Genomic DNA, 25,884 nt, shown 5'->3' with positions numbered 1-25,884 from the left:
GACATGTTTTGGGGGGGATTGCGTGTGTATCTCTTTAAACCGCGAACCAGAGGGATCTGTCTTGGCTATCTGTTGTGGTTTGGCGGGTGAAGAGGTTCATGCACATAGTGGGCAGATAATGGACATGTGATTATAGGGTTATTGCAGGGGGATATTATTATATCTCCTCACATTTAGACTGATTGGGGATTTTGACTTTAGCTCTATTACGTGCAAGTGAACATGCTCGCCTTGCACGAGCCATAAAAAAATTGATTTAGTCCTATAATAAATAATAATAATTTTGATTGAATAACATCCTATTCGATGTATTTAAATATAAGCATAATTTCTAGGCTATCTGTGCTAGGTGTAGAGGTAACTGACAAAATAAAGGAAACATCATTATTGTGAATGTCTCAATATGGCATTGGGCCGCCACCAGGACAGCTTCAATGTGCCTCGGCATAGATTCTACAAGTGTCTGGAACTCTATTGGAGGGATGCGACGCCATTATTCAACCTGGTCTCAGAGCATTTCATATTATTCTGTACGCAAATCCGAGACTCTCCATTTAGTATGATATGTTACGTTTCGTATGGTATGTATTAATTTGTGGATGTCCATCACCCATTCGTATGATATGTTACGAGTTACGCTTCGTATTATACACTACCGGTCAAACGTTTTAGAACACCTACTCATTCAAGGGTTTTTCTTTATTTTTACTATTTTTTACATTGTAGAATAATAGTGAAGACATCAAAACTATGAAATAACACATATGGAATCATGTAGTAACCAAAAAAGTGTTAAACAAATCGAAATATATTTCTTCAAATAGCCACCCTTTAAACTTGAGGACAGCTTTGCACAGTCTTGGCATTCTCTCAACCAGCTTCACCTGGAATGCTTTTCCAACAGTCTTGAAGGAGTTCCCACATATGCTGAGCACTTGTTGGCTGCTTTTCCTTCACTCTGCGGTCCGACTCATGCCAAACCATCTCAATTTGGTTGAGGTTGGGGGATTGTGGAAGCCAGGTCATCTGATGCAGCACTCCATCACTCTCCTTCTTGGTAAAATAGCCCTTACACAGCCTGGAGGTGTGTTGGGTCATTGTCCTGTTGAAAAACAAATGATTGTCCCACTAAACCCAAACCAGATGGGATGGCGTATCACTGCAGAATGCTGTGGTAGCCATGCTGGTTAAGTCTGCCTTGAATTCTACATAAATCACAGCAAAGCACCCCCACACCATAACATCTCCTCCTGCAAGCTTTACGGTGGGAAATACACATGCGGAGATCATCCGTTCACCCACACTGCATCTCACAAAGACATGGCGGTTGGAACCAAAAATCTCAAATTTGGACTCCAGACAAAAGGACACATTTCTACTGGTCTAATGTCCATTGCATGTGTTTCTTGGACCAAACAAGTCTCTTCTTCTTATTGGTGTCCTTTAGTAGTGGTTTCTTTGCAGCAATTCAACCATGAAAGCCTGATTCACACAGTCTCCTCTGAACAGTTGATGTTGAGATGTCTGTTACTTGAACTCTGTGAAGCATTTATTTGGGCTGCAATTTCTGAGGCTGGTAACTCTAATGAACTTATTCTCTGCAGCAGAGGTAACTCTGGGTCTTCCATTCCTGTGGTGGTCCTCATGAGAGCCAGTTTCATCATAGTGCTTGATGGTCTTTGCGACTGCACTAGAAGAAACATTCAAAGTTCTTGAAATGTTCCGTATTGACTGACCTTCAAGTAATGATGGACTGTCATTTCTCTTTGCTTATTTGAGCTGTTCTTGCCATAATATGGACTTGGTCTTTTACCAAATAGGCCTATCTTCTGTATACCACCCCTACCTTGTCACAAAACAACTGATTGGCTCAAATGCATTAAGAAGGAAAGAAATTCCACAAATTAACTTTTAAGAAGGCACAGCTGTTAATTGAAATGCATTCCAGGTGACTACCTCATGAAGCTGGTTGAGAGAATGCCAATAGTGTGCAAAGCTGTCATCAAGGCAAAGGGTGGCTATTTGAAGAATTTGAAATATAAAATATAGTTTGATTTGTTTAACACTTTTTGGTTACTACATGATTCCATATGTGTTATTTCATAGTTTTGATGTCTTCACTATTATTCTACAATGCAGAAAATAGTAAAAATAAAGAAAAACCCTTGAATGAGTAGGTGTGTCCAAACTTTTGATCGGTAGTGTATGTTACGAATTTGCAAAACGTACAATATGTTACGAATTTGCAAAACGTATATGTTATGAATTCTAGCTAGGTGGCTAACGTTAGCTAACTGGCTAATGTTAGCTAGGTTAGGGGTTAGGGTTAAGTTTAGGAGTTAGGTTAATGGGTTAGGGTTAGGGGAAGGGTTAGCTAACATGCTAAGTAGTTGCAAAGTAGCTAAAAAGTAGTAAGTAGTTGAAAAAGTTGCTAAATAGCTTAAATGCTAAAGTTGTCAGTAACCTTCTATCTTATGTAACCATACCAAAGGTAACATATCACACCAATTAGAGTGTCACGGATTTACATTTACTATGTTACGTCTAGTCTATGAGACCAGGCTGTTCTACGATAAATTCCATCATTTGGTGTTTTGTTGATGTTGGTGGAAAACGTGGTCTCAGGCGCTGCTCCAGAATCTCCCATGAGTGTTCAATTGGGTTGAGATCATCTGGTGACAGACATACACACTTTAAACCCCCTATTCTCTTTTGAGACCCCATCTTTCAAAGTCACTGAGATCTTTTCTTCTAGCCATGGTAATGAAAATAATTGGAACTGGGCATTTTTTATACGTGACCCTAAGCATTATGGGATGTTAACTGCTTAATGAACTCAGGAACCTCACCTGTGTGGAAGCACCTGCTTTCAGTATCCCTCATTTACTCAAGAGTTTCCTTTATTATGGCGCTTACCTGTAACATTTACATTTTAGTCATTTAGAAGAGCTTTTACCCAGAGAGACTTCAACATTTATCTAAAGATAGCTATGTAAGACAACCTCTATTTATACAGAAGTATGTATCTGGGGCGGCAGGTAGCTTAGTGGTTAAGAGTGCTGTGCCAGTAACGAAAGGTCGCTGGTTCTAATCCCCGAGCCGACTAGGTGAAAAATCTGCCGATGTGCCCTTGAGCAAGGCACTTAACCCTAATTGCTCCTGTAAGTCGCTCTGGATAAGAGCGTCTGCTAAATGACAAAAAAAAAATATGTGGACACCCCTTTAAATGAGTGGATTCGGTTATTTCAGCCACACCCGTTGCTGACAGGTGTATAAAATCGAGCACAAAGCCATGCAATCTCCATAGACAAATATTGGCAGTAGAATGGCCTGTACTGAAGAGCTCAGTGACTTTCAACGTGGCACCGTCGTAGGATGCCACCTTTCCAACAAGTCAGTTGTCAAATCTCTGCCCTGCTAGAGCTGCCCCGCTCAACTGTAAGTGCTGTTATTCTGAAGTGGAAATGTCTAGGAGCAACAATGGCTCAGCAGCGAAGTGGTAGGCCACACAAGCTCACAGAATGGAACATCCGAGTGCTGAAGCCCGTAGCGCGTCTGTCCTCAGTTGCAACACTCACTACCGAGTTCCAAACTGCCTCTGGAAGCAACGTCAGCACAATACCTGTTAGTCTGGAGCTTCATCAAATGGGTTTCCATGGCCGAGCAGCCGTACACAAGCCTACGATCACCATGCGCAATGCCAAGCGTCGGCTGGAGTGGTGTAAAGCTCGCCGCCATTGAACTCTGGAGCAGTGGAAACACGTTCTCTGGAGTGATGAATCACGCTTCACCATCTGGCAGTCTGACGAACTAATCTGGGTTTGGCAGATGCCAGGGGAACGCTACCTGCCCGAATGCATAGTGCCAACTCTAATGTTTGGTGGATGAGGAATAATGGTCTGGGGCTTATTTTCATGGTTCGGGCTAGGACCCTTAGTTCCAGTGAAGGGATATCTTAACGCTACAGCATACAATGACATTCCTCCCCCACCCCCCCATTTAAAAAAAAAAGAAGAAAAAAAGTGGTTGTCCCACTGAATATCATAAGTTGAATGCATCAATTTGTATGTCGCTCTGGATAAGAGCGTCTGCTAAATGACGTAAATGTAAATGTCTTCTTATTGTGACGTTGATAGCCATTGCCTTGACTGCTGTTGAAGGGCTCATACCCCAGGATCCAGCACCCGATTTATGTTTATATAAAGGTGGAGTCGAGCAAATCTCAGGCATGACTGTGAGACGTGGCTGTGAGACGTGGCTGTGAGACGTGGCTGTGAGACGTGGCTGTGAGACGTGGCTGTGAGACGTGGCTGTGAGACGTGGCTGTGAGACGTGGCTGTATCTAGGGGTGGTTCTGTTGTTGTTGCTGAGCCTCCTAACTTGTGTTAGCTAGCTAGCAATTGCTGTGATGTCACCAAAATGACTTGAAATAGCGATTGAGGTGGCTATGTAATATAACTCAACACTTAAAAACCTCTACTGGATCGGTGTCCAAAAATCGGGACAGTTGTTGCTCAATATGCGATAATGTGACTAGAATGACGTTGTAAACAGCAGCCAACTTTCCGGGACATAGACATGTCTTATATGGGCAGAAAGCTTCAATTATTGTTAATCTAACTGCAGTGTTCAATTTACAGTAGCTATTACGGCGAAAAAATACCATGCTATTGTTTGAGGATAGTTCACAACAACAAAACACTTTTATCAAGGCAACTGGTTTGATACATTCACCTCTGAAGGTAAATAATGTACTTACATTCAGTAATCTTGCTCTAATTTGTCATCCTGAGGGTCTCAGAGATCAAATGTAGCATAGTTTTGTTGGATGAAATCCATTTTTATATCCTAACACGATCCCATGTTGTATACAGCGTTTCGCATGAATTCAGACTCTTTCAACTTGCAACAAAACAATATTTTTGTGACTGCACTTGAAGAAACTTTCAAATTCTTGAAATGTTCCGTATTGACTGACCTTCATGTCTTAAAGTAATGATGGACTGTCGTTTCTCTTGGCTTATTTGAGCTTTTCTTGCCATAATATGGACTTGGTCTTTTACCAAATAGGGCTATCTTCTGTATACCACCCCTACCTTATCACAACACAACTGATTGGCTCAAGAAGGAAAGAAATTCCACAAATTAACTTTTATGAAGGCACAGCTGCTAATTTGAAAATGCATTCCAGGTGACTACCTCATGAAGCTGGTTGAGAGAATGCCAAGAGTGTGCAAAGCTGTCATCAAGGCAAAGGGTGGCTACTTTGAAGAATCTCAAATTTAAAATATATTTTGATTTGTTTAACACTTTTTTTGGTTACTACATGATTCCATATGTGTTATTTCATAGTTTTGATGTCTTCACTATTATTCTACAATGTAAAAAATTGTCAAAATAAGGAAAAACCCTTGAATGAGTAGATGTGTCCAAACTTTTGACTGGTACCGTATGTTAAATATATATATTTTTACAATATATTTTCCTTTATTATGTTCCCCTAACCCCACCACCCCTCCCCTAATTGGAGTAAACTAATGGACAACAACACTTAGGCTTCTATTTCCAGCTTACCTATACTAAATATATGTCACGGACACAGTGCATTTTACAATAGTTATCTTTTTTAATTGTTTTATCCCATCCTTCAGCTACCCTCAACCCCTCCCATCTATCTCTGAAGACCATCCAGTTTTGATTTCTATTTGCTATATATATTAAGGGAAATCTATCGCTATAGAATGACAATGCCCCGGTGCACAAAGCAAGGTTCATACAGAAATGGTTTGTCGACATCAGTGTTGGAAGAACTTGACTGTTCTGCACAGAGCCCTGACCTCAACCCCATCGAACGCCTTTGGGATGAATTGGAACGCCAACTGCTAGCCAGGCCTAATCGCCCAACATCAGTGACCGACCTCACTAATGCTCTTGTGGCTGAATGGAAGCAAGTCCCCGCAGCAGTGTTCCAACATCTAGTGGAAAGCCTTCCCAGAAGAGTGGAGGCTGTTATAGCAGCAAAGGGGGGACCAACTCCATATTAATGCTGGTGACTTTCAACATATTTTATTATCATAATTTTTTCAGCGGATATGGGTGAGGGTTGAGGTATGTACGTACAGTGCATTCGGAAACTATTCACAACCCTTGACTTTTTCCACATTTTGTTACGTTACAACCTTATTCTACAATTGATTAAATAGTTTTGTCCCCGCATCAATCTACACACAATACCCCATAATGACGAAGCAAAAACAGGTTTTTAGAAATGTGAAATATCACATTTTACATGAGTTTTCAGACCCTTTACTCAGTACTTTGTTGAAGCACCTTTGGCAGCGATTACAGCCTCAAGTCTTCTTGGGTATGACGCTACAAGCTTGGCACACCTGTATTTGGGGAGTTTCTCCCATTCTTCTCTGCAGATCCTCTCAAGCTCTGTCAGGTTGGATGGGGAGAGTTGCTGCACAGCTATTTTCAGGTATCTCCAGAGATGTTCGATCAGGTTCAAGTCCGGGCTCTGGCTGGGGGCGACTCAAGGACATTCAGAGACTTGTCCCGAAGCCACTCCTGCATTGTCTTGACTGTGTACTTAGTCATGTGCCTTTTACTGAGGAGTGGCTTCCGTCTGGCCACTCTACCATAAAGACCTGATTGGTGGAGTGCTGCAGAGAAGGTTGTCCTTCTGGAAGGTTCTCCCATCTCCACAGAGGAACTCTGCAGCTCTTTCAGAGTGACCATCAGGTTCTTGGTCACCTCCCTGATCAAGGCCCTTCTCCCCCGATTGCTCAGTTTGGCCGGGTTGCCAGCTCTAGGAAAAGTGTTGGTGGTTCCAAACTTCTTCCATTTAAGAATGATAGAGGCCACTATTCTTGGGGACCTTCAATGCTGCAGACATTTTTTGGTAGCCTTCCCCAGATCTGTGCCTCGACACAATCCTGTCTCGGAGCTCTACGGACAATTCCTTCGACCTCTTAGTTTTTGCTCTGACATGCACTGTCAACTGTGGGACCTTATATGGAAAGGTGTGTGCCTTTCCAAATCATGTCCAATCAATTGAATTTACCACAGGTGGACTCCAAACAAGTTATAGAAATATCTCAAGGATGATCAATGGAAACAGGATGCACCTGATCTCAATTTCGAGTCTCATAGCAAAGGGTCTGAATACTTATGTAAATAAGGTATTTGTTGTGTGTTTTTTTTAAATACATTTGCAAAAAATTTATACAAACCTGTTTTCACTTTGTCATTATGGAGTATTGTGTGTAGATTGATGAGGAAAAACATTCATTAATCAATTTTAGAATAAGGCTGTAACGTAACAACAATGTGGAAAAAGTCAAGGGGTCTGAATACTTTCTGAATGCACTGTATGTAGGGTTGGCGTGAGGGTTGGCGTGACAGTTGGGGTTGGGTTAAGAGGTATGTATGTATGGTGAGCGTTGGGGTGAGGGTTGGGTGAGTGTTGGGTTAAAAGGTATGTATGTATGTAGTGTTGGGGTTGGGTTACGAGGTATTTATATAGGGTGAGTGTTGGGGTGAGGGTGAGTGTTGGGGTGAGGGTGAGTGTTGGGGTGAGGGTGAGCGTTGGCGTGAGCGTTGGGGTGAGCGTTAAGAAGTATGTAGTAGGGCTGCACGATTTATTAGACAAAAATTCTAATAAATATCTACTAGCGATTTTATTTTTGGCCAGATATTGCTGTTGTCAAACACCTGTGTGAAAACTTGGTAAATCCAATCGACACGGTTAAAACAAGTGTCAGGGCAGAGAGCATTACTTCTAAAATGAGATCATATGAATTAATACACACTGTGCTAACTGAATACAAAAACGAATTAAACAAATATTTTCCAACATTGTTATACGCATGAAATTAGATTATTACACTGACATATTAACAAACATTCATTTGTAACATGATCATCAACATATAGTGTGCTATAAAGCGCAGCACTTATTAATTAATTAATAACATTATGAGTTCCTACTTCCTATTTGACCATGATGAGTTATTGTAGTCTTGGGGTCCTCTGTAGCTCAGCTGGTAGAGCACGGCGCTTGTAACGCCAGGGTAGTGGGTTCGATCCCCGGGACCACCCATACACAAAAATGTATGCGCGCATGACTGTAAGTCGCTTTGGATAAAAGCGTCTGCTAAATGGCATATTATTATTAATAGCCTAAGTTAATTCTGTATTCAGGTAGCGATAGGCTGCAGATGGAACAGGAAGCTGGTGAGAGTATAATTCTGTAGAAGTAGGCTCAATCAATATTATTATTGAAATTAGAAGTCAAGTGCCTTAAAAAATGTAACACGTAGCCAACTGATGGTCTTTACCACGTTTTAGCCAGTCATTTAATGTGATGGTCTTTTACCACGTTTGGTACAGTCATCAACGTGATGGTCTTTACTACGATTGGTCCAGTCATCAACGTGATGGTCTTTACTACGATTGGTACAGTCATTAACGTGATGGTCTTTACCACGTTTGGTCCAGTCATTAACGTGATGGTCTTTACCACGTTTGGTACAGTCATTAACGTGATGGTCTTTACCACGTTTGGTCCAGTCATTTAATGTGATGGTCTTTACCACGTTTGGTCCAGTCATTAACGTGATGGTCTTTACCACGTTTGGTCCAGTCATTAACGTGATGGTCTTTACCACGTTTGGTCCAGTCATTAACGTGATGGTCTTTACCACGTTTTAGCCAGTCACCGGCCTTTCAGTTGAAACTTCTCATCAATAAAGTGTGCTGTCAAACTGATGTAAGGCTGGGTTGTTCTACAAGAACAAAGGCCTGTTGTAGTTACGTAATAATGAGCTCTCTTTCAACTTCTCCCTTACTTGTGTTCTACAGTGTTGGGATGGAGACTTGGGCAAAATACTGTATGTTCTAGATAGAACCTTATATCTCCTGTCCAGTTTATTTATCATCTTTCTTGAAGCTGTCTTTGCTGACAGTGGAAATAGCACTGTAAAGACGTGATTCCTATGTACATTACATTACATGTACGTCATTTAGCAGATGCTCTTATCCAGAGCGACTTCCAAATTGGTGCATTCACCTTATGATAGCCAATTTATTTTATTTTTTTGAGTATATTCTTAATTTTCATTGGTTTTATATATATATAATTGTTTTTTTTTGTATATTATTTTTTTTCAAATTGTTTTGTTTTGTTTCATTTGTATTATTATTTTTTTTTTATTATTATTTTTCTTTAACTTTTTAAATAGATAGGTGATAGCCTTGGTGATGTATGTCTGTATGCAAGATGTTTTTCTGTATGGTGTTACACTTGAAACACATTGGCAATCAATGCCTGCTTAACGTAGGTGGCTGGCTATGGCTGAGGGGTTTCTTCACCACGCTGTAAAGTAGAGGGTGGTTCTTCTTCAGATTATTGAATAAATCTGTCATGTTGCCTTTTGTTGTTGCTACAACTCTGAGGCTCTTTTTTTCACAACACTTGCATTTGGTTGATCGGTTTGCCTGTAGCTGAAATACTGCCATACCACCGAAGATGTGCTGAAATACTGCCATACCACCTGTTACGGATACAGGTATCCTGTGTTTTTGTGTGTTTCTACTCTTTCTGCCCTAATCACAGGTGTCCTGTATGTTCCTGATTGGTGGTCGTTGAGGTGTCTGCTGATTGGACCAATCAGTGAACATTCCTGTGAATAGCACCACCTGTTACTCGTTTGTTGAATCACACAGCCCATTGTATAAAACCAGACTTGTGTTTGTTGCAAGAGAGAGAGACTTTTGCCATATGTGAGTATGGACACGGTGGTGTCCTGTGTGTTGTGTACGCACTAAATTGCTGATTACCCTATTGGTAACTTTGTTAGAATACATTTCTTTATGTGAGTGTGGATACTGTTGTATCCTGTGTACTTATTTAATTGCTGAGTACCCTGTTTAGTAGCTTTGTGTGTTTTTGGGAAAAGGGGAGTTTAAGCTAGTTGCCCTTGGGCGTACATTACCCGTAGGAAGAAATCTGTCTATAAACACCAGTTAGACCTGAGCGGACCACCCACTGTATTTTTGTATGGTAGCAGTAGCCTAGCGGTTCTTTAGGCAGGCTAGATCAGTTTAGGGGGTTTTACACTATTGTTTCATTTCTTGGGTCCTGCTCAGCCCTTTTTCCCAAACCTTTACCCGTGTGTTTAGTAATAAACCATTTAAGTTTGACGGTAGCTCATGGTTGTTGTGTCATGTTTGGTTCTCGCTGTTCCAGGTCACACTTATAATTTGCATAATTTATGTTACGGGTCTCATGTCCATCCACCCTAGACGTTTAGAGCCACGGGGTTCGTAACATAAAGTGGGGGCTCGCCTGGGATCCATCCCATGCTACTCGTGCAAATTAGTAAGTGTCTGGTTCAGTGTTGAGCTTAGCAGCTGTAACTACCTGTTTTTTTTTGTGTGTGTTCAGTAGTCGACGGCTCCGTGTAGTTAGTAGGATGGCTACTTTTGATTTGGAAGCATTTTTGGAAAACCCTACGTGGGAGATTTTTGAGAATTGTCGTAGAGTGGATCTACAGGCTTTGGCTGACCACTTTTCTGTACCCATACCGAGGCGTATAGTGAAAGCAGAAGTTAGGGGAAGTAGTGCTAGCGATATTGTTAAACGAGCGAGTGCTTGAGTTACCGCCGCCTGAGTCTGCTGCTCCTGTAGGGGATGTGGTTGATGTTTCTGTAAGCCCATCAGTGTCTGAGGACGAGGCTAAGGCTCCAGCCACATTGCCCCGTTATGACCCACTCCCCACTGACTGACAGTGATGCCAGGATCGATGTCCGCTCGACGCGGCTCCAAATGGAGGCGGAAGAGCGGGCACAAACTCAGGCAAGACAAGCTGGAGATGCGTAAAATGGAGCTAGAGGCAGAACAGAGACGCGTAAGGCAGAACAGGAGACGCGTAAGATAGAACAGGAGACGCGTAAGATGGAACTGGAGACGCGTAGGCTTGATCAAGAACTGGAGACGCCGTAGGCTTGATCAAGAACTGGAGACGCGTAGGCTTGATCAAGAACTGGCGATGCGTAGAAATGGAACTAGAGGCAGAAACAGCGAGGTTAGTCTCTGCTAATACTATGCCTGCTAGTGAGCCATCCTCACCAGCTGTGTCATCTGCTACGTTTGATATTAGTAGGCAGATCACCTTGGTACCTGTGTTCAGGGAGTCAGAGGTTGATTCCTATTTCAGTGTTTTTGAACGTATAGCGGTAGCATTGAAATGGCCCGACGAGGTATGGTGCCTATTACTTCAGTGTAAGCTAACAGGTAAAGCCCAAGAGGTTCTGGCAGCGCTACCTCTTGAAGACAGTTTGAATTATGAGATGGTCAAAGCTACTGTTCTTCAGTGCCTATGAGCTTGTTCCTGAGGCATATCGACAGAGATTTAGGTCTCATAAAAAGTCTCCTACTCAGACTTATGTGGAGTTTGCTAGAGACAAAGGAAATCTGTTTGACAAATGGCACAGTGCTAGTAAGGTAACTGATTTTAACTCTCTACGGAGTTAATCTTGTTAGAAGAGTTTAAAAATTGTTTACCGGAACGCATTGTAGTTTATCTGAACGAACAGAAAGTATCCTCACTGTCGGAAGCGCCTGTATTGGCAGACGAGTTTGTGTTGACGCATAAGAGCGTGTTTTCGGCTCGTACGGAGAGCAGGGCTGCGGAGTTGCTAACTTCTAGTCCTAGTCGACCAGCAGTACATCCAGCACGCCCAAAAGATGTCGTCACTGTTTCTATTGTCATAAGGTGGGACATATAGTTAATGATTGCTTTCTGCTAAAAACGCAAACCGGGATGCCTCAGCACGCCAGGCCGCCAACGTGGTGTTGGGCTGATTCGCACGGTTGTAAGGCGGAATCAAGACAGAAGCCTCATAGTGAATGTGGTTTGAAAGTCCCTGTCCCAGATCACAGTTATGAACCGTTCATTTTTGAGGGGTTTGTTTCTATATCAGATGATGAAGCGTCCTCAGCGTCCAGTTAGAATCCTCAGAGATACTGGTGCTGGCGCAGTCGTTCATACTAGCTGATGTGTTGCCCTTGTCTAATAATACATATTGTGGTTCCAGTGTGTTAGTACAAGGAATTGAAATGGGTTTCGTCCCAGTGCCATTGCACTTTGTGAACGTACACTCTGAGTTAGTCAGTGGATTGTTCAGAGTTGGCGTACGTCCGATGTTGCCAGTAAAAGGGGTGACCTTTATAATGGGCAACGATATTGCCGGAGGAAAGGTAATACCCATATTGGAGGTATTGGATAAAAGTGACCAGTCTCTCTCCGAGGAGCTGGCACAGGGTTATCCAGATGTGTTCCCCGCTTGTGCTGTCACACGTGCTCAAGCCCGACAAGTGGGTGAAGTGGTAGATTTGTCAGACACGATTCTATTCAGAGAGTGTGACCCAGAGGATAGTTCGGTGCTACCTCTGGTAAGCTGGTGCAGTCTGACCAACAGCCCAGAAAGGAAGAAGGATGTGGAACTTGTTGCTGAAGCAATACAGTTACCAGTTACTCGTGAGCAGCTGATCGCTAACCAACAGGTTGACATTAGCCTGGCTAAATGTTTTTCTAGTGTTGTCTCAGAGGAGGAGCTAAAGAAGAAAAACATGGCATACTTCATTGATGGTAATCTCCTCATGCGTAAATGGACATCCCATGTTGACGCTGGCGGAGATTGGAATGCTGTTTACCAAATAGTGATTCCTACAGCCTTTCGACAAAATGTTTTATCCTCGCTCATGATCACCAGTGGTCCGGACATCTGGGAGTCACCAAGACTTATGATCGTGTTTTGCGACATTTCTTTTGGCCTGGCTTAAAACAAGATGTGGCTCAGTTCTGTCGGACTTGCCACACCTGTCAAGTAGTTGGGAAACCGAACCAGGTTATTTCCCCGCGCCTCTTTGTCCCATACCGGCCATAGGTGAACCATTCGAACATGTGATGGTTGATTGTGTTGGACCATTACCGAAAACAAAATCTGGTAACCAGTTTATGTTGACAATTATGTGTGTGGCCACCAGGTACCCAGAGGCCATTCCTCTGCGAAGGATTACTGCTCCGGTGGTGGAGTAAAGCGTTGATCAAATTCTTCTCAACTTTTGGATTACCTAAGGTGATACAAACTGATCAGGGTACGAATTTCCTTTCTAAACTTTTCAAACAAGTGTTAAAATCCTTGTCAGTTACACACCGTGTGTCAAAGCGCATATCACCCAGAGTCTCAGGGTGCGCTTTGAACGTTGGCATCAGACCCTGAAGTCTATGCTCCGTAAATATTGCTTGGAATCTGAGAAAGATTGGGATGAGGGAGTTCCTCTAGTATTGTTTGCTGTCCGTGAGACAGTACAGGAATCCCTAGGGTTCAGCCCAGCTGAACTGGTGTTTGGACACACCATGAGAGGACCTATGAAAGTCCTTAAGGATCAGTTTTTGTCACAAGAGTTGTGTGTGAAAGAAAATGTGTTGGACTACGTTAGTCGCTTTCGTGAGCGCCTACATGCTGCCTGTGCTCTAGCAAAGGAAGCGCTGTCTTCCTCACAGAAACGGATGAAACGACACTATGACACACAGGGCTGTTTCTCGTTCACTGCAGCCAGGTGACCGAGTTCTTGTGTTGTTGCCTGTGCCAGGAGCGTCATTGTCAGCACGTTTCTCTGGGCCTTATGTCATTGAAAAGAAACTAACTGAAACTGACTATGTGATACAGACTCCTGATAGAAAACGCCAATCTCGTGTGTGCCACGTTAACATGTTGAAGACATACCACAACAGACCCGTCACTCAGGTAGACAGTCCAGAGAAACTGGCCGAGTCGGCTGTCTCTGTTGCTGCTACGGCTGTAGTGGAGGTCATGTTAATGATGTGGACGGAGATGGTTTGGAGTTGCGCAATACTCAGCAGCAGTGCTAGATTGCCCAATTCAGAGATGCTGCTGTCTCTCCCGTCAAGCCTGATTCATTTAACGGACAGACAGTCAGATGATATTGTGAGACTGTTACACAGCTTTCCATGTCTTTTTAATGATGTTCCTACATGTACAAATGTGTTAGAAAATGACATTAATGTTGGAAACGCTGCACCTATCAAGCAACATCCTTATCGTGTCAACGTCGCTAAGAGAAAGATAATGAGGGGTGAGGTCGGTTATTTGCTGGAGAATAACCTGGCTATGCCAAGTTCAAGTCCTTGGAGTTCTCCGTGCATTCTGGTTCCTAAACCCGATGGGACATCCAGATTATGTACGGACTATCGGAAAAGTCAATGCTGTCACAGTGCCCGACTCGTCTCGTTACCCAGACTGGATGACTGTATTGATACTGTTGGTGCTGCTACTTATGTAACCAAATTAGATCTTCTAAAGGTTTACTGGCAGGTGCCGTTAACCCCACGTGCCTCCGACATCTCTGCCTTTGTGACCCCAGATCACTTCCTACAATATGCTGTCATGGCATTTGGGATGCGGAACGCACCAGCCACTTTCCCAACGCCTGGTTAACACAGTATTGGCTGGAGTTCCTAATTGTAGTGCTTACCTTGATGATCTGGTAATTTATTCAACTGAGTGGTCTGATCATGTTAACACTCTAAGGGTAGTGTGTGAACGTCTAGCAACCGCTTCTCTAACCCTGAACTTAGCAAAGTGCGAGTTTGGGAAGGCCACTGTTACTTATCTTGGTAAACAGGTCGGCCATGGTCAGGTGCGCCCTGTAGATGCCAAGGTCTCAGCTATAAACGCATTTCCCGCACCTACCACCAGAAGAGAGCTACGCCGTTTTTTAGGGATGGTTGGCTACTACCGTAGGTTTCTGTAAAAATTTCTCTGCGTAGTTGCTCCATTAACGGATTTGCTCAGTCCGGCGAGAAAATTTGTATGGTCTGAAGATTGTTGTTACTGCTTTCAACACTGCTAAAGCACTCTTGTAGTACTCCTGTTCTTGCTGCGCCAGATTTTGAGCGGCCGTTTAAACTGGAGGTAGATGCAAGTGCCAGAGGTGCTGGTGCTGTTCTACTGCAGCAAGACCAGAGTGGAGTGGACCATCCTGTCTGTTATTTTTCACGGAAATTTAACAAATGTCAGACAAACTATTCCACCATTGAACAAGAAGCTCTAGCTTTGTTGTTAGCTCTGCAGTACTTTGAAGTTTATGTTGGTTCCAGTGCATTACCAGTAATAGTGTATACTGACCATAACCCCTTAGTGTTTCTCCACCGGATGTACAACCAGAACCAACGCCTTATGCGTTGGGCACCTGTCGTGCAAAAATATAATTTGGAGATCCGCCACAAAAAGGGGTTAGATAATGTGTTGGCAGATGCTTTGTCTCGTTGTAATGATCTAGGGTTTTTTTTGGTTATCCCGCAGGAGTGATTATTGAATTTGGGTGTTGTGATGTATGTGTGTCGAAAACCATTTTGGTTTGCTCTTTTAAGGGTGGGGAGTGTTACGGATACAGGTATCCTGTGTTTTTGTGTGTTTCTACTCTTTCTGCCCTAATCACAGGTGTCCTGTATGTTCCTGATTGGTGGTCGTTGAGGTGTCTGCTGATTGGACCAATCAGTGAACATTCCTGTGAATAGCACCACCTGTTACTCGTTTGTTGAATCACACAGCCCATTGTATAAAACCAGACTTGTGTTTGTTGCAAGAGAGAGAGACTTTTTTGCCATATGTGAGTATGGACACGGTGGTGTCCTGTGTGTTGTGTACGCACTAAATTGCTGATTACCCTATTGGTAACTTTGTTAGAATACATTTCTTTATGTGAGTGTGGATACTGTTGTATCCTGTGTACTTATTTAATTGCTGAGTACCCTGTTTAGTAGCTTTGTGTGTTTTTGGGAAAAGGGGAGTTTAAGCTAGTTGCCCTTGGGCGTACATTACCCGTAGGGAAGAAATCTGTCTATAAACACCAGTTAGACCTGGAGCGGACCACCCACTGTATTTTTGTATGGTAGCAGTAGCCTAGCGGTTCTTTAGGCAGGCTAGATCAGTTTAGGGGTTTTACACTATTGTTTCATTTCTTGGGTCCTGCTCAGCCCTTTTTCCCAAACCTTTACCGTGTGTTTAGTAATAAACCATTTAAGTTTGACGGTAGCTCATGGTTGTTGTGTCATGTTTGGTTCTCGCTGTTCCAGGTCACACTTATAATTTGCATAATTTATGTTACGGGTCTCATGTCCATCCACCCTAGACGTTTAGAGCCACGGGGTTCGTAACACCACCGAAGATGTGCTGAAATACTGCCATACCACTGAAGATGTGCTGAAATACTGCCATACCACTGAAGATGTGCTGAAATACTGCCATACCACCGAAGATGTGCTGAAATACTGCCATACCACCGAAGATGTGCTGAAATACTGCCATACCACTGAAGATGTGCTGAAATACTGCCATACCACCGAAGATGTGCTGAAATACTGCCATACCACCGAAGATGTGCTGAAATACTGCCATACCACCGAAGATGTGCTGAAATACTGCCATACCACCGAAGATGTGCTTAAATACTGCCATACCACCGAAGATGTGCTGAAATACTGCCATACCACCGAAGATGTGCTGAAATACTGCCATACCACTGAAGATGTGCTGAAATACTGCTATACCACTGAAGATGTGCTGAAATACTGCCATACCACCGAAGATGTGCTGAAATACTGCCATACCACCGAAGATGTGCTGAAATACTGCCATACCACCGAAGATGTGCTGAAATACTGCCATACCAGTATTTCACACTGTAACCTCTCATAGTAAAGAACACTGTAACCTCTCATGGTAAAGTCACACTGTAACCTCTCATAGTAGAGTCACACTGTAACCTCTCATAGTAAAGTCACACTGTAACCTCTCATAGTAAAGTCACACTGTAACCTCTCATAGTAAAGTCACACTGTAACCTCTCATGGTAAAGTCACACTGTAACCTCTCATAGTAAAGAACACTGTAACCTCTCATAGTAAAGTCACACTGTAACCTCTCATAGTAAAGTCACACTGTAACCTCTCATGGTAAAGTCACACTGTAACCTCTCATAGTAAAGTCACACTGTAACCTCTCATAGTAAAGAACACTGTAACCTCTCATAGTAAAGTCACACTGTAACCTCTCATAGTAAAGTCACACTGTAACCTCTCATGGTAAAGTCACACTGTAACCTCTCATAGTAAAGTCACACTGTAACCTCTCATAGTAAAGTCACACTGTAACCTCTCATAATAAAGTCACACTTTAACCTCTCATAGTAAAGTCACACTGTAACCTCTCATAGTAAAGTCACACTGAAACCTCTTATAGTGAAGTCACACTGTAACCTCTCATAGTAAAGTCACACTGTAACCTCTCATAGTAAAGTCACACTGTAACCTCTCATAGTAAAGTCACACTGTAACCTCTCATGGTAAAGTCACACTGTAACCTCTCAGAGTAGAGTCACACTGTAACCTCTCATAGTAGAGTCACACTGTAACCTCTCATGCTAAAGTCACACTGTAACCTCTCATGCTAAAGTCACACTGTAACCTCTCATAGTAAAGTCACACTGTAACCTATCATAGTAGAGTCACACTGTAACCTATCATAGTAAAGTCACACTGTAACCTCTCATAGTAAAGTCACACTGTAACCTCTCATAGTAAAGTCGCACTGAAACCTCTCATAGTAGTCACACTGAAACCTCTCATAGTAAAGTCACACTGTAACCTCTCATAGTAAAATCACACTGTAACCTTGAATAGTAAAGTCACACTGAAACCTGTCATAGTAAAGTCACACTGTAACCTCTCATAGTAAAGTCACACTGTAACCTTGAATAGTAAATTCACACTGTAACCTTGAATAGTAAAGTCACACTGAAACCTGTCATAGTAAAGTCACACTGAAACCTCTCATAGTAAAGTCACACTGAAACCTCTCATAGTAAAGTCACACTGAAACCTCTCATAGTAAAGTCACACTGTAACCTTGAATAGTAAAGTCACACTGTAACCTCTCATAGTAAAGTCACACTGAAACCTCTCATAGTAGTCACACTGAAACCTCTTATAGTAAAGTCACACTGAAACCTCTTATAGTGAAGTCACACTGAAACCTGTCATAGTAAAGTCAAACTGTAACCTTGAATAGTAAAGTCACACTGTAACCTGTCATAGTAAAGTCACACTGAAACCTCTCATAGTAAAGTGACACTGTAACCGCTCATAGTAAAGTCACACTGAAACCTCTTATAGTAAAGTCACACTGAAACCTCTCATAGTAAAGTCACACTGTAACCTTGAATAGTAAAGTCACACTGTAACCTCTCATAGTAAAGTCACACTGAAACCTCTCATAGTAGTCACACTGAAACCTATTATAGTGAAGTCACACTGTAACCTTGAATAGTAAAGTCACACTGAAACCTGTCATAGTAAAGTCACACTGTAACCTCTCATAGTAAAGTCACACTGAAACCTCTTATAGTAAAGTCACACTGTAACCTTGAATAGTAAAGTCACACTGTAACCTTGAATAGTAAAGTCACACTGAAACCTGTCATAGTAAAGTCACACTGTAACCTCTCATAGTAAAGTCACACTGAAACCTCTTATAGTAAAGTCACACTGTAACCTTGAATAGTAAAGTCACACTGAAACCTCTCATAGTAAAGTCACACTGAAACCTCTCATAGTAGTCACACTGAAACCTCTTATAGTGAAGTCACACTGAAACCTCTCATAGTAAAGTCACACTGTAACCTTGAATAGTAAAGTCACACTGTAACCTGTCACACTGAAACCTCTCATAGTAAAGTCACACTGTAACCTCTCATAGTAAAGTCACACTGAAACCTCTTATAGTAAAGTCACACTGAAACCTCTCATAGTAAAGTCACACTGTAACCTTGAATAGTAAAGTCACACTGTAACCTCTCATAGTAAAGTCACACTGAAACCTCTCATAGTAGTCACACTGAAACCTCTTATAGTAAAGTCACACTGAAACCTCTTATAGTGAAGTCACACTGTAACCTCTCATAGTAAAGTCACACTGAAAACTGTCATAGTAAAGTCACACTGTAACCTCTCATAGTAAAGTCACACTGAAACCTCTTATAGTAAAGTCACACTGTAACCTTGAATAGTAAAGTCACACTGTAACCTTGAATAGTAAAGTCACACTGAAACCTGTCATAGTAAAGTCACACTGTAACCTCTCATAGTAAAGTCACACTGTAACCTTGAATAGTAAAGTCACACTGAAACCTCTTATAGTAAAGTCACACTGTAACCTTCAATAGTAAAGTCACACTGTAACCTTGAATAGTAAAGTCACACTGTAACCTCTCATAGTAAAGTCACACTGAAACCTCTCATAGCAAAGTCACACTGAAACCTCTCATAGTAAAGTCACAGGGTGCGCTCAACATTTCAGCCAACCTTAAAGTCCAGACTGACTGATCTACTCTGTGACTTTACCTTGAGAGGTTACAGTGTGACTTTACTATGAGATGTTACAGTGTGACTTTACTATGAGAGGTTACAGTGTGACTTTACTATGAGAGGTTACAGTGTGACTTTACTATTAGAGGTTACTGTGTGACTTTACTATGAGGTTACAGTGTGACTTTACTACGAGAGGTTACAGTGTGACTTTACTACGAGAGGTTACAGTGTGACTTTACTACGAGAGGTTACAGTGTGACTTTACTATGAGGTTACAGTGTGACTTTACTATGAGGTTACAGTGTGACTTTACTATGATAGGTTACAGTGTGACTTTACTATGAGAGGTTACAGTGTGACTTTACTATGATAGGTTACAGTGTGACTTTACTATGAGAGGTTACAGTGTGACTTTACTATGAGAGGTTACAGTGTGACTTTACTATGAGAGGTTACAGTGTGACTTTACTATGAGAGGTTACAGTGTGACTTTACTATGAGAGGTTACAATGTGACTTTTACCATGAGCGGTTACAGTGTGACTTTTACCATGAGCGGTTACAGTGTGACTTTACTATGAGAGGTTACAGTGTGACTTTACTATGAGAGGTTACAGTGTGACTTTACTATGAGAGGTTACAGTGTGACTTCACTATGAGAGGTTACAGTGTGACTTTACTATGAGAGGTTACAGTGTGACTTTACTATGAGAGGTTACAGTGTGACTTTTACAATGAGAGGTTTCAATGTGACTTTTACCATGAGCGGTTACAGTGTGACTTTACCATGAGAGGTTTCAGTGTGACTTTACTATGAGAGGTTACAGTGTGACTTTACTATGAGAGGTTACAGTGTGACTTTACTATGAGAGGTTACAGTGTGACTTTACTATGAGAGGTTACAGTGTGACTTTACCATGAGAGGTTTCAGTGTGACTTTACTATGAGAGGTTACAGTGTGACTTTACTATGAGGTTACAGTGTTCTTTACTATGAGAGGTTACAGTAATCCCATTGCATCGTAAATAACTAGCCTACTCAATATTATTTGTAGATCAGTCAGTCAGTCACAATTTCCGTATGATACGTCACGGTTTTGATGCACTCTAACCTGGCCATTGAGACAAGTATATTGTCCAAGATACTTCTTTATTGTATAGATGGGTCCCTTTTAGATCAGACCTGACTCGCCATAGTAGCTTAGAACGTTCATAACACATTATCTTGGAACATTGAAGGGAAGTGTTTCATTCGATCAGTCAGGAGGAGTGTTCCGTGTCCGTCAGGGAGACTGCACTGGATGGCTTTGTCCCAAATGGCACCCTAATCCCTATATAGTGCGCTACTCTTGACTAGGACCCACTATGTAGGGAATAGAGTGCCGTTTGGAACGCAGACTACCGTATGTACAGTATCTGGAGATTGCCATTGTTCTGTCTGAATAATTGTGATCTACACTGAGTGTACAAAACATTAAGAACACCTTCCTAATATTGAGTTGGACCTGTGGCTTTTAATTATTACTTTTAAGATCAATCAACCAATCAATCGAGTAATCAGCCAGCCAACCAACTAGCCAACCGATGATCTATTCACCCCCATCTGTATTGTTCTGTGTGTCTCCTCCAGGTACATTCCAGGGCCAGTGGATGGGTGGGATGCGTCACGGTTACGGCGTGCGCCAGAGTGTTCCGTACGGCATGGCCACGGTAATACAGTCCCCACTCCGTACCTCCCTGGTGTCCCTGCGCTCCGAGCAGAGTAACGGCGCCGTGCTCCAGGATCTCTCGGGTGACACTCCCACCGGCGGCCGCGGCGGGTTCGTCCTCAACTTCCACTCGGATAGCGAAGTGGTCACCGGGAAGAAGAAGAAGAAGGGGCTGTTCCGCCGCGGGTCGCTGTTCGGGAGCCTCCGCCGGCTCCACAAGTCCGAATCGAAGTCGTCCATCTCCAGCAAGAGGAGCTCGGCACTCAGCGACGCCGCTATGAGCCGCATCAGCTCCTCCGACGCAGACGCCAACTCCACCGTCTCCCTGGGCGACGCAGAGCTGCCGGAAGAGGACCTGCTATTGGAGGATCACGTGGACGCCACCACCACCGAGACGTACATGGGGGAGTGGAAGAACGACAAGCGCAACGGGTTCGGCGTCAGCGAACGTTCCAACGGGATGAAGTACGAGGGGGAGTGGCTGAACAACAAGCGCCACGGTTACGGGTGCACCACCTTCCCCGAGGGCAACAAGGAAGAAGGGAAGTACAAGAATAACGTGCTGGTGCGTGGAATAAGGAAGCAGTTGATCCCGCTAAAGAACCCCAAAACCAAAGAGAAAGTGGACCGGGCCGTGGAGGGAGCGCAGAGGGCAGGGGCTATCGCCAGGACGAAAGTGGAAATAGCAGCTTCGAGGTAGGATTGTGTGTGTGTGAGAGAGAAAGATAGAATGTGTGTTCCGCCTGTAAATACATAAACTATGCAGCATTCAGATCCGCAAGATCAAAGCCCTTCCTACGTTCCCAGTGTGCCTGGTATGACTGGTAGAACTAGAGTTGTGATTGGTCCAGCCCTCTAGAAAAGCACCAACCACTGGGCCCTAATGTTTAGTCAGTTTATAATTCCTGGAACTGCATGATCAGCCTTCAGTGGCTCTGTGCATCTGCACCTGTGTGTGTGTGTTTGAGTGTATATGTGTGTGTGTGTTTGAGTGTGTGTGTGTATGCGTGTATATGTGTGTGTTTGAGTGTGTGTATGTGTGTGTGTGTGTGTGTGTGTGTGTGTGTGTGTGTGTGTTTGAGTGTGTGTGTGTATGTGTTTGAGTGTATGTGTTTGAGTGTGTCTGTGTGTATATTTGAGTGTGTGTGTTTGAGTGTGTGTGTGTATATTTGAGTGTGTGTGTGTGTGTTTGAGTGTGTGTGTGTGTATATTTGAGTGTGTGTGTCTATATTTGAGTGTGTGTGTGTTTGAGTGTGTGTGTGTGTGTGTGTTTGAGTGTGTGTGTGTGTGTTTGAGTGTGTGTGTGTATATTTGAGTGTGTGTGTGTGTGTGTTTGAGTGTGTGTGTGTGTATATTTGAGTGTGTGTCTATATTTGAGTGTGTGTGTGTATATTTGAGTGTGTGTGTTTGAGTGTGTGTGTGTGTTTGAGTGTGTATGTGTGTGTGTTTGAGTGTGTGTGTATGTGTGTGTGTTTGAGTGTGTGTGTATGTGTGTGTGTTTGAGTGTGTGTGTGTATGTGTTTGAGTGTGTGTGTATGTGTTTGAGTGTGTGTGTGTGTGTGTGTTTGAGTGTGTGTGTGAGTGAGTGTGTGTGTGTGTGTGTTTGAGTGTGTGTGTATGTGTTTGTGTGTGTGTGTGTGTATGTGTTTGAGTGAGTGTGTTTGAGTGTGTGTGTGTATATTTGAGTGTGTGTGTGTATATTTGAGTGTGTTTGAGTGTGTGTGTGTATATTTGAGTGTGTGTGTGTGTGTGTGTGTGTGTGTTTGAGTGTGTGTGTGTGTGTGTATATTTGAGTGTGTGTGTGTGTATATTTGAGTGTGTGTGTGTATATTTGAGTGTGTGTGTGTGTGTGTTTGAGTGTGTGTGTGTGTGTATATTTGAGTGTGTGTCTATATTTGAGTGTGTGTGTGTATATTTGAGTGTGTGTGTTTGAGTGTGTGTGTGTGTTTGAGTGTGTATGTGTGTGTGTTTGAGTGTGTGTGTATGTGTGTGTGTTTGAGTGTGTGTGTATGTGTGTGTGTGTTTGAGTGTGTGTGTGTATGTGTTTGAGTGTGTGTGTGTATGTGTTTGAGTGTGTGTGTATGTGTTTGAGTGTGTGTGTGTGTGTGTGTGTGTTTGAGTGTGTGTGTGAGTGAGTGTGTGTGTGTGTGTGTTTGAGTGTGTGTGTATGTGTTTGAGTGTGTGTGTGTGTATGTGTTTGAGTGAGTGTGTTTGAGTGTGTGTGTGTATATTTGAGTGTGTGTGTGTATATTTGAGTGTGTTTGAGTGTGTGTGTATATTTGAGTGTGTGTGTGTGTGTGTGTGTGTGTGTTTGAGTGTGTGTGTGTGTGTGTATATTTGAGTGTGTGTGTGTGTATATTTGAGTGTGTGTGTGTATATTTGAGTGTGTGTGTGTGTGTGTGTATATTTGAGTGTGTGTGTGTATATTTGAGTGTGTGTGTGTATATTTGAGTGTGTGGATATGTGTGTGTGTGTGTGTTTGAGTGAGTGTGTGTATGTGTTTGAGTGTATGTGTTTGAGTGTGTCTGTGTGTATATTTGAGTGTGTGTGTTTGAGTGTGTGTGTGTATATTTGAGTGTGTGTGTGTGTGTTTGAGTGTGTGTGTGTGTATATTTGAGTGTGTGTGTCTATATTTGAGTGTGTGTATATTTGAGTGTGTGTGTGTATATTTGAGTGTGTGTGTGTGTGTGTGTGTGTGTATATTTGAGTGTGTGTGTGTATATTTGAGTGTGTGTGTGTATATTTGAGTGTGTGGATATGTGTGTGTGTGTGTGTTTGAGTGTGTGTATATGTGTGTTAGTGTGTGTTAGTGAGTGAGTTCTCTGTGTTCTCTGCTTCTGTTATCCCATACAGTGTTTCCCCTATATTAATTTAGCAGCGGCGGGCTAAATGGGTGGCAGGCAGCCTGTACCGTGTGTAGTAAAGACAGAGCATCTGGTGTGCTGTATAACAATACACACTGCCAAGCACCCAGCACTGCCAAGCACCCAGCACTGCCAAGCACCCAGCACTACTCTGGTTCAGGACAGGCGTCCAGGGGAGAGCAGGTGTGCTGGATGTGACCTTTTCATGGGCGACCCGTCCCAAATGGCACCCTATTCCCTATAGAGTGCACTACCTTTGACCAGAGCTTCCTATAGGCTCTCTAGTCAACAGTTGTGCACTCTATAGGGAATAGGGTGCCATTTGGGATGCATTCAGTAAGTCTCTACTGTTCCCCTCAGAAGACTGATTACTGTTTGGCGCTTTAGCATAGACTTGTGTCGTCACAAACCTACTCCATGTTTGTGACGGTATGTGCTCTACCGGCAATGACTTTCACAGTCATTCTTTCAGTAGTTTTCTTTACAGAAGATATAGAGACTGTGAGAGAGAGAGAGTCAACAGAAGATATAGAGACTGTGTGAGAAAAAGTTAACTAAGAGGGGAAACATTTTTGTGGATGAGATTAGTTTATTTGAAGATCCTGCAGTTTATTTAAGGAAAGAGACAGAACTGAAATGGAAGAGGTTATCTGCCGTTTAAAGATCCTGCAGTTTATTTAAGGAAAGAGACAGAACTGATATGGAAGAGGTTATCTGCTGTGTAAAGATCCTGGCGTGGTACACATTAGGCATAGCTCATAGTGATGCGACAGGACAAAGGCTTGTGACATTTCCTTACTGTTTCAAGACGTCATGGTAATAACATCTAACTTAATATACTGTATTTATGGCTGCTAGGCCTTCGTCTGTACTCTCTTATTGAATTACTAGCTGTTGTGGATCCTGAAGTCATATGTCTTAGAAAGTAGATGTATTTAACCAAAACATGCTCTACCCTTACACTGAACCCATATCACATTTCTTCAGGTGACTTATGTTTATAGCCAGGAGTTTTTCCTGAAATCACCGGGAAGAACGCTGGGCCCTAAACTATGGTTTTTCCTCTTCTGCTTATAAGCATGTTATAGACTAGCTTTGTGATGTTATTCAGTGTTATAACCAGCCTTTTAGAAACACTGTGGCTAGTTAGTGGTTATGTAAACATCATTATGTAGTAGCTAGCTGACATACATGCTGTGGTATTGATCAGTAGAGGTGATCTGATTTCATTGACCTGGAATAGCCTGAGTGGAGGAAGAGAGGAGAGGAAACCAACTGACAGAGAAGAGACAGAGGGGGATGAGAATTGATTCAGTCAAATGGAGAGAGGAGGTAATTTGCTGAGCAGGGGAAGGAGGTCAAGGGAGGGATAGACAGATTGGGGAGTCTGAATACACAGAGGTAATGACGGATTGGGGAGTCTGAATACACAGAGGTAATGACATGGCAGACAGGAGACGACACGCACAACACAAACATACACACACTACGAGAAAGCAGACCGAGACGATCCCTCCCATCATCCCCTTGGGGCAGAGCTGATGACCTCATGGTCTTGACCAGCCAATCGATAGATTAGCGTGATGCTGGTGTAGAGGCCTCTGTGGTGCCAGCTTCACTATCAGTGTATTTGCGGGTGCGTGTGGGAGTGCATTTTACATTGTAGTCATTTAGCAGACGCTCTTATCCAGAGCGACTTACAGTTAGTGAGTACATACATTTTCATACTGCCCCCCCCCCGTGGGAATCGAACCCACAACCCTGGCGTTGCAAGCGCCATGCTCCACCAACTGAGCTACACGGGGTAGTGAGTAGTGATCTGCTGGCCGGCATTCCGCTCATTCGAGAGTAGC

The 25,884-nt window shown here is 42.8% G+C and overlaps 1 protein-coding gene across 2 annotated transcripts in view; it reads left to right on the top strand.

Moving 5' to 3' along the window:
- LOC121555303 (junctophilin-1-like) overlaps window positions 1–25,884 on the top strand; it is a 176,936-nt gene that overhangs the window by 761 nt on the left and 150,291 nt on the right. For both annotated transcript variants that reach the window (XR_005997874.2, XM_041869128.2), the window contains exon 3: window positions 21,089–21,863. Coding sequence is in view for 1 of the 2 variants with exons in the window: in XM_041869128.2 (XP_041725062.2) it covers window positions 21,089–21,863 (775 nt within the window). In the remaining variant the exon portion in view is untranslated. The remainder of the gene's footprint in view (window positions 1–21,088; window positions 21,864–25,884) is intronic.

This window comes from Coregonus clupeaformis, unplaced genomic scaffold (assembly GCF_020615455.1).
Source record: "Coregonus clupeaformis isolate EN_2021a unplaced genomic scaffold, ASM2061545v1 scaf0030, whole genome shotgun sequence".
NCBI classification, from domain to species: domain Eukaryota; kingdom Metazoa; phylum Chordata; class Actinopteri; order Salmoniformes; family Salmonidae; genus Coregonus; species Coregonus clupeaformis.
The sequence above is the reverse complement of the archived record's forward strand: the minus strand, read 5'-3'. Positions and strand labels throughout refer to the sequence as shown.